Genomic DNA, 9,065 nt, shown 5'->3' on the forward strand with positions numbered 1-9,065 from the left:
CTCTGTGGGTCTGTTCCCATCAGTGCCGTCACCTCCAGGTGGCCTCCGGGACTTCAGCTTCTCCGTGTTACCCCAGGGACTGAGCAGACCCCCTCTGTCCAGCTGAGGCCGTCCTGCCCTGACACTCTGTCTGGTTTTAGCCTCCCCTCTCGTACTTTCTCGGCCAGCTCTCAGACCCGTTTTTACCCGAACACTTGGTTTCTTTTCCAAAAGGTCGCTCTCATTCTCCGAGTGTCCCTTTGTGTGGTATCTGGTTTTTATGTCTGTTCCTCTTCCCAAATAGCTCTGAAAGCACAAACTCAAGATACTTTGGGAAGAGCTCTTCTGTCGCCGAGCAGTGGAGGGGGGTCCCTCCTGGCCTCACCCTCTGCTGTGGGCTCTCCCCCGGGTCCCTCCCGAGCCATGAATGGCCTCTTTCGGGCCATGAGAGCACAGGCCCAGCTTCCAGAAGCCCTGGAGTTCCCCACAAGCTCCATTCTTTGGCAGGGGGGGCTTCTGGTTCTGCCTTTTGGTGAGGGGGTCAGGTAGGCCCAACCTGTCAGGGCACCAGGGTGACAGGGTGACAGCATGGGGAGACACTGAGGGGCCTGACGGCATGGTTCCTGGTGCCGCTGCTGGGTGTTTGTGCCACCCCATGCCTGGCTTCAGTATTTGCACTGACCTTGACCTCTGTGTGCCCACCTTGACCTCCGTGGCCCGGGCAGGCCTCCGGCTTCTCCTGCTGTGACTCACCTTGCTCTGTCCCTGCGACACGCACCCGTCAGCTTGCCTCAGGCCACCCACTCGCCTGGGCACACCTTTCCTTCCCTCTTTGCTGGGTGTGTTCTCTTTGCTGTGCATCCAGGGGGCGAGGTGGCACCGTCCCCAGAGGAATGAAGGCGTAGGCATGTCGGCCTTTGCTGCCTTGAGTACAGATGACAAAACAGCATCTCCTCGGGCTCCAGTTTACATGTCTCAGCTCACTTTGCTTCCCATCTGTGCCGGTCACCTGTATCCCCTTGGGATAGGACACTTTGCACCGTGGCTTCATCATTTTCTTGACTCGTATGAGCTCTTTACATGTAGAAAGCCGTTCACCCCTCTCCCCTTATTTGCCGCCAATGCTGTTCACGGTGTGACTTAGGAATATGAAGGAGAGAAAACCCGTGGTGACAACTGCGTCCTGACCAGTCCCTGCCTTATTTGTGCCTCAGCCAGGACCCCAAAGCCGTTCACGGATCCCCTTGAACTTAACCCGAACGTCTCCTGCAAACCATTTTGGGAGCCCCACCTGGCCTCCTCCCACCTCTGCAGAGTAGGACAGAAGCCAGGTCGGCCCTGGGGGCATCCAGATGCCCAGGGGACAATGGCCTGTGCTCCCTGGAATTACCATGACTTGAAACTTGATGTTTTTGTATCTGTAAGAATCAGGTGGAGCCAACCTGCTTCTCGGGAAAGCCACTTGACGGCCTTCCGTGTGACTGCATGTGGGCCGCCTACATGAACCAGCTACGTGTCTGCCCAGCGGAGCTTTGAAAGCGGCTCCGACTCCTTCAGTTGTTCTCTACAAGCAAACAGAACTATGCCCAGAAAGCCCACCAGCCTGAAGTACTACCGATGTCACCACAGCACGATGGTCAGCTTTCTGCCCTTAGAGCCCACCTGCTAGCGTTGTCATCCTGTGTGTCAAGTGGGTTTGCACCACCTCCCTCCCAGTTACCAGGCGGATCCAACGAGGCGGCCCCGGCATCTGGCAGCTCGGGCCCCTTCACCGGGCACTGGGGGCCAGCAGCTGGAACAGCATCCGTCGTCCCCTGGTGCTGGACATCCGAGATCCAGGTGGGGGGGGGTCCCTCCCGAGGCCTCCCCTGGGCAAGCGGACGGTCATGTCCTCCCCGGGTCCTCCCAGGGTCGTCCCTCAGTGCAGGTCTGCATCCTGATGTCCTCGTCTGATGAGGACGTGGTCACACTGGAGCAGGGCCCACCCTAGTGACCTCGTTTACCTCATCACCTCCTTAAGGACCCCTCCCACATACAGACCCATTCTGAGGTCCTGGGAGGTAGAGAGGAGACACGATCCAGCCCTCCACGCCTGTGTAGGTGCCTCCTGGGATTTAGTGTGCCATATGTGCCTTCTACCTGCCTGCAGGTATCTGGAAAGAGTCCCCAAAGGGGTGATGTAAGGGAAACAGGGTATCCGGGTCCCCGTCCCCAGAGCTGGTGACCATCAGAGCAAGGGCTGCGGTCGGGGTGCTTGTGGCCCAGGAGCCAGGCCTGTAGCACCTGGCAACATGGTCCCCCTTCCCCCGGAGCGCTTGGCATCAATATTTGCTGCTGCTGAATCATCACGGGGCTGTGGTGCCCCTTGGAGCAGATTTCCCCAATCTTCCCTAAAACAGTAGCAGGCTGGTGACTCATGAAGTTTTGTAACTGAGGGCCTGTCAGGTTTTGTAACTGAGGGCCAAGCTGGGGTTGGAGGGGATGCTGCTGGCCCACATGCTTAAAAAGAATGTATGTGTTCATAACTCTTGGGAAGAAGAAAGAAGAAAGAAGAAAGAAGAACAAGAACAACAACAACAACAACAACAGCGACAAACATCTTTGAGCCAAAGGAAAATGAAATGACATTTAATGTCAAAATTTGTGAATTAAGCAGGACTTGGAGGAAAATGTACCCTAAAACCCCTGAGTTAGAGAAAGTACAAATCATCCTGAGAAACTAGAGAACATGAGTAAATTAACCCCAAAGTTATCAGAAGAAAATAAAGATCAGAGTAGAATTCAATGAAATTGGAAACTCAAAATAACAGAGAAAGACCAATAAGACCAAAAGCTATTTCTTGAGATCAATAAAATGTATCAACTTCTATTCACATTGATCAAAAAAAAAAAAAAGGTCTACACAATCCTACATCAGGAGAGAGGGGATGTCACCACAAATCCTACAAATGGTAAAGTGGGTAAGAAGGGAATAGTAAAAACAAGTTTGTGATAATCGAATGAACAACGTTCAGGCAATGACATAAATTCCCAAAGCTACCTCAAAAAAGAAAAAAAAGAAGGAAAGCCTTATGGCCCTTTATCTTTAGAGAAGCTCATTTTAGTTAAAACCTTCCTACTCTAAAGACAGACATACAAATCCAAGCCGAAGGGCTTCACTACCCAGAACGTCTGAGGAAGAAATGGTACCAATTCTACGAACTCTTCCAGAAACCCGCAAAGGAAGGAACAGGTCCCCACTGGTGAGGCCTGCTTCGCTCTGACCTCAAAGCCTTGTCTGGCCTAGAAAATGAGAGAACAACCTATATGTTGGCAAACTGAACACCAATAAAAAATAAATTTACAGAAATAAATGAGTGAATGAATGAATGAATGAATAAAAGACAATGAGAGAACTACATTATTCATGAGCGCCGACGCAAATCCCCTTACCACATTTTGGCAAAACGAATCCAACAACGCACAGAACCGTTCCCGCATGACAGGCAGGCCCACGCCGGTCCACCTTCTCTCTGAGCACTGCCACTACGGCGCCACCACCGATGGGAATCACCCTCCCGAGACAGGCATTCCCTGTGCAGGAACAAGTTGCCCTACTATCATCCAAACTGAGGTCAGCGTCCCGATTGTCTGCGGAATCCAAAGGAAACACGGCTCTGGAACACAGGCATTGCGGTGGCCACAGACAGGAGGAAGCTCAAGCATGCAGGCTCCTGTGACCACCCGGGGTCCGTAAATAATTAGCCCCCAGGCCTGGCCTGACCGTTCCACAACGGCGTGAGACACCGTGATGTCTGCGTGACAGGCTTAGGGACCCACAGGGCAAGCGGGCAAAGTCAAGAAATGTCCTTGTTTTGCTGGGTTTACAGGAAGGTGAGGTGGCCTTTCCCGGTACACGTCCTTGGCAAAATATGTCAGTGCGTCGCATGTAGGACCCCTTCCCAGTGACATGTGGAGGGTCTCCCTGCCACTGAGCTCCCCGGAAAACTCACCGAGAGGCGGGGGCCCGGGGTGTTATCAGTGGGGAACCCCAGGGCAGGGCCAAACACTGGGCTTACAACATCTAAAGGGGCACCGAGAAGAGCGCCTGCCAACCCAGACGGGGCACCGCAGCCTCTGTCTGTGGCGCTGGCCACACGGCAGGTGCCTGGAGAACAAGCCGCATACTTTTTGGGAATGAAGCGTGAAGAGAGCGGTTTTAACCTCAGTGCGGTTACGCAGAAAAGAATAATTAGGCTATGTTGTTCCCCGGCATACGGACGTGTGTGCAGACCCCCTATGTACTGGGGTACGCACACGCGCACGCACACGGGTCTTCCCTCCTCTATCTACCCGGAGGAACGGGATCACCCTTCATGGTCCCGAACACGCGTCCTGCCCGGACATCCTTAGCCGGGACCTGTCTTTCCCCGGTTAACAAAACCAGAGAAGAAGTATCAGACTGGCCTCCTGCGGGTGGAGCGTCCCAAGAGGTGAACAAGGCGGCGTCCGGAAGCCAGCCAGCCGCACCGAGGGCTTACTGCGTGCCAGGCCCGCCGCCAAGCCCGTCCTGGTGGGGAACTAGTCACTGTATCCTCACCCAGTCTGGAAGGTTTTATGTGTCACCCGGACCGGGTCACAGGGCGCCCACACAGCCACCAAACATCACTTCCAGGTGTCCGTGTCGGTCTCTGCAGCCCATGGTCTTCTTCGGGGAGGGCAACCTCACCCCCCAATCCTCTGGGCTCCACCTGTCTGGCATCGAACACTGGCTCTTCCTGCATCCTGGCCCCCAGGGGGGCCCCAGGCTGGACACGGGGCTCCCAGGATGAGGCGACTGCCCCCCTGCTCCGGACACCACTCAGACCCTGGCTCCTCCCCGCTGGGCCATGTACCAGTCGCCCGGGCCCGAGCACCTCACATCGCTGCCCTGCTCCCCACCTGCAAGCTCATGCCCTGGGCAGGGCTGCCATGAAGACCAGACACAATTAAATGCCTCGGATGATAGAGAGCGGCTTTGTAATACATCAGGATTAGAAAGCTCCCGAGAGCTCGCATCCACCGACTCTGTTCTAGGGCGCGCCCCCTGCCCACTTCTAGCCGGGGAAGCCAAGGGAGGCTCTCCACCCAGGGTCCAGACGTCTGCAAGTGGCACGGATGGACTTGTCCAGCAGGCCGGAAGGCCTCCCCATCCAGAGCCGAGGGACACAGCAGGGGACGAGGGGGGCCCCTCGGGCATGCCCGGCTGGTCCAGACGAGCACCGGTGTGCTGGTCACCTGGCAGGTGCACAGCCCACGCCTCCAGTAGTCATCCCCTCCCTCCCCAGGCTCGGGGCCGACAGCTCGCATACCTGCACCCGCACACCTACTAACTTGGGTGGGCGGTGCAAGAGTAGGGTTTTCTGCAGACTCCCATGACCCTGGGGAGACCCGCTGACCCATGCAGCGCAGCAAAGGCTGAGCCACTCTGCGTGGCAGCCCTACTGCCGGATGCCTCTGGGGATGGGGAGCTCACTGCTCAGGATGCCACCAAACTCCTGTGCCTGTCAGGTGGGGTCATGCGGTTGTGCTCAGCTTCCCCTGGTCCCCGTCCTGCCCCAGCACTAGCCCCTACACCCGCATGGCCCCTCCCCAGGGGCTCTTTTGCCGCACCCCACCCTCCGTGGAGCATACAGAGCGCCTCTTGCCTGTGCCATCCAGAGCTAGTCCAGCCGCAGGACGTCCACCTGCCGGGCATGCAGGGCCAGCGTGCACGAGAATAGCAGGATAACCATGATGGGCTCGAAGCTGAGCCCGGACACCGCGTTGCACCTGGGGTAGGTGGGGGGGGTGTGAGGGGGGAAACCTCTTCAGTACGGAGGGCCCAAGACCCATCCACGTGCCCCCAGGTCAGGCCAGTCGGCAACACCTGCCACTGGCCCGGCTGCAGCACCTCCCGCCCGAACCGAGGCCTCACTGGCCCTGGGCCCAAATGGACACACGGAGAAGCCGCGGAAACAGACAGCGCCTGACGTGTGTGTCCGGGGGGCCCCGCAGCAGTGCACCTACCCCGAGGCCCGGGTGTAGCCGCTGAGCTCCAGGACCAGGATGTAGGACGCGGTGAGCATGAGGAGCAGGATCATTTTGGGCAGGGAGGACACTCGCCGGAAGATGGCCAGTGGCAGCGTGCCCACCAGGCCGCAGAGCAGGGCGCGGGGCACAGACTCGCAGGGCGCAGTGGACAGCAGTGTGCTCTTGCCGCCGGGTGTCAGGACCACCAGGGTCCTGTTGGGGCTGGAGCTCCAGGCCCAGGGCAGACAGTCCACCTGGAGGGGGCTGACGAGTGGAGGGGACAGGGGCAGAGGGGAAGGGGCGGAGGGGGCGGGGGTGAAGGGGGAGGAGGAGCAGAGAAAGCAGGGCCAGAGGAGGCAGGGGCAGAGGGGGCAGGGGAGGAGGGGCGGGGGGGAAGGGGCAGAGGAGGCAGCGGTGGAGGAGACAGGGGTGGAGGAACAGATAGGAAGAGGTGGCGCTGGGTGCAGAGGAGGCGGGGTTGGAGGGGGCAGAGGAGCAGAAGGAGCAGGGGCTGATGGGGCGTTGGGGGTGGAAGAGGCAGGGGTGGAGGAGGCAGGGGCAGAGGGAACACAGGGTCAAGAAGAGGCAGGGGTGGAGGGGATGGTGGGGAGTGGAGGCAGCAGGGGCAGGAGTGGAGGGGGCAGGGGCAGAGGGGTCATGGGCAGAAGAGCAGGGGTGGAGGGGCAGGGGTGTTGAGACAGCGGCAGGGGTGGCAGGGAGATGGGGGCTCAGGACCAGCCGCCCTCAGCCCCACCTGCCCCGCCCACCTGCTGCTACAGCTTCCTGTGGGAAGGAGGGGATGCTCCCAGGTCTGCTTTTCCCTCTCCCTCTGCCCGTCCCCAAAATTGTGCTTTCTTGCTCTCTCTCAAATAAATAAAATCTTTTTAAAAGAAAGAAGGCGGCTTAAATACATTTTGCAATAGTCAACACGTACCTTCGTGGATAAAAGCACAAAGTTCTTTTTAGATTCATGCTCGTGAAATTCGAAACAAAAACTAAAATAAAGACCGCAGGGACCCGGCACAAGACGCTGACGAGACCCGCAGCCAGCCAGGGCCGTCCCTCTGGGGAAGTCCCGACCCCCCTGTTCCCACCAGCTGGCCTTCCGCGTCCTACGGGGCTCCCATGGCACAGCCTCGGTTCCAGATTCCGTTCGGGATAACCGAGCCTGATGCTCCCGTGCCGCGCAGACACACTGGGCCCCCAGATCTCGGGGAGAGGAACCCCCTCTAGTGGCGCCAGCCCCGACTGCTCACCCCTGGCGCTGGCCACCTCCCTCCCTGTCCAATCTCGTGTCCACCCCCGGCCGGAACTGAGATGTGCCTGCGGACTCTCGCCCGGCCGACAAGGCACACGCAGCTCACCCATTCGCTCAGGAAACACGGGGGGAATGGGGTTCCTCCCGCTGTGGACATCAGGAACCCCTGGGGGCACTGCCCAGGCCTGGCCTCTGGTGGCCTCTGGTGACTGGAGGGCCACAGGCCGACGCTCAGCAAGCTGTGCCCGCAGTGCACGGAGGCTGAAGCGGGAGGCGGCCTGGAGTGTGCAGGTGGAGCTCAGAGGCGGGGGCGGCCTGGGGGGTGGATGCGCCGTTCCCATTTGGCAGCCAACCGGCCAAGCGGTGGCGGGTTCCAACGACGATGCTGAATGGGGGACACAATCTGCCCCTGTGGCTCCTCCAGTCTGGCCCTCCCTCTGCGCTCTACTCACTGAAGGGCATATGCGGTGGGCGCTAGCCGCTCCCGGATGTCCTACAGACGGGCAGGGACTTATGAGTCCTGGATGCACTCACGCAGGACAGCTCTGATCCCACCGCCCACGTGCCAGCGCCACACGACGCTCCGCGGAAACGAGAGCGCCAGCGAGCCGCCGGGGGTTGGCCTCGGTCACCTCCGACCCGGGGCGCCCAATGAGCACCTGTCACACCGTCCACACTGCGGGCAGCCCGGTTCCACTCCCTCTGCTGCCCGGGCACCAGCTCCCCCGCACTCAGTCCACAGCGCACGGTGACATACAGGGATCCGGTGTCTTGGGACCCAGGCCTCGGGGCCACTGAGCACAGCGGAGTGCACAAGGCCGGACACACCGACTCGCCGGGTACAGAAAACACACCAGGGCTAGGACGCGGGCCCGCAGGAACCACGGGGCGCTGTCATCCTCCTCGCCGGCCCTGCTCAGGGTCGCGGACCCCTGGCAGAAGGGCCTGCCTGGCAGGGTCACCTGACAGCCACCTCCCCAGCTGCCCAGCTGGCATGCTGGCCCGGCCTCGGTGCCTGTCCCCTGCCCTTCAGAACCTTCGGCCTTGTCACTGCCCCGTCTCCACCCCGGGGGCGACCCCCAAGGTGGGAGGCCAGGACCCGCTGTCCCCGGCAAACAGACAAAGGAACAGAATCGGCAGGTGCGCACGGCCCCACCTGGGAGGCATCCCGCATGCAGAGGTTCAGGGGTCAGGGGCTGGGCCAGGATTCAGGGACGCGGCCCTCTGCTCCAGGAGGGGCAGGAATCCAGCAGCGACATCAGACGACAGGGAGGAAGGGAAAGGCCGGCGCGCAAGTGCACAGTCATGCGTTCTCATGCACACACGGCCATGCACACGCATGGACACTCACGCAGGCACACTAACAGATGCACAAGAACGTGGTAAGAAAGGGAAGCCGCCAGGGGCCCTCAGGACGTGGGAACCCAGGCCAGGCAGGTGGCAGATGCACCCAGGGAGCTCGTGGAGCCCGTCATCCTAACTGCAGCCACGCAGGGCCTGAGCGAGATGGGCAGGAAGCTTCCCCCCAAAACCCCACCAGTAAGCACCGACATGGGGAGACCCTGCCCCCCGTGGGGGGGCGGTGAGGACCACGCTCTCAGACCTGGCTTTGCACCGACGGGACCCGCTCGCAGGAACACTCGTGCACATGCCTGCCCGCCTGGGATGTCCAAACCCACCGGCCACACACGTGAAGTCCCGAGTTTGGGGGGGTGCGGGGAGTCAGTGTTGATGGAATTCACATCCCAGCAAAATCGTCACAAATGTGACCTCACGGCCAAATCCACAAAAACCCTTA

The 9,065-nt window shown here is 59.7% G+C and overlaps 1 protein-coding gene across 3 annotated transcripts; it reads right to left on the bottom strand.

Moving 5' to 3' along the window:
• Positions 1-6: 6 nt before the first annotated feature.
• Positions 7-9,037, bottom strand: LOC121488630. 3 transcript variants are annotated; one of them, XM_041750959.1, is made up of 5 exons: positions 6,944-9,037; positions 6,007-6,520; positions 5,646-5,769; positions 3,412-3,552; positions 7-2,132 (listed from the first exon to the last, which is right to left on the bottom strand). In XM_041750959.1, exons 1-5 carry the CDS (start codon positions 7,606-7,608, stop codon positions 1,987-1,989), a joined length of 1,590 nt encoding a protein of 529 aa, XP_041606893.1. In that variant the 5' UTR covers positions 7,609-9,037; the 3' UTR covers positions 7-1,986. The 3 variants fall into 3 exon arrangements, with proteins under 3 accessions (XP_041606893.1, XP_041606891.1, XP_041606894.1); XM_041750957.1 differs by having other exon boundaries at positions 3,412-3,609; XM_041750960.1 differs by having other exon boundaries at positions 7-3,261; positions 3,412-3,609.
• Positions 9,038-9,065: the final 28 nt, after the last annotated feature.

Source organism: Vulpes lagopus, chromosome 4, assembly GCF_018345385.1.
Source record: "Vulpes lagopus strain Blue_001 chromosome 4, ASM1834538v1, whole genome shotgun sequence".
Classification (NCBI taxonomy): domain Eukaryota; kingdom Metazoa; phylum Chordata; class Mammalia; order Carnivora; family Canidae; genus Vulpes; species Vulpes lagopus.

Coding starts and splice junctions, on each gene's coding strand:
- LOC121488630 (XM_041750957.1), bottom strand. CDS start 7,608: ATGGGAACGGCGCATCCACCCCCCAGGCCGCCCCCGCCTCTGAGCTCC. Junction 5,770..6,006: donor GGCTACACCCGGGCCTCGGG/GTAGGTGCACTG, acceptor CACCTACCCCAG/GTGCAACGCGGTGTCCGGGC. Junction 2,133..3,411: donor ATTCGTTTTGCCAAAATGTG/GTAAGGGGATTT, acceptor GACTCTTTCCAG/ATACCTGCAGGCAGGTAGAA.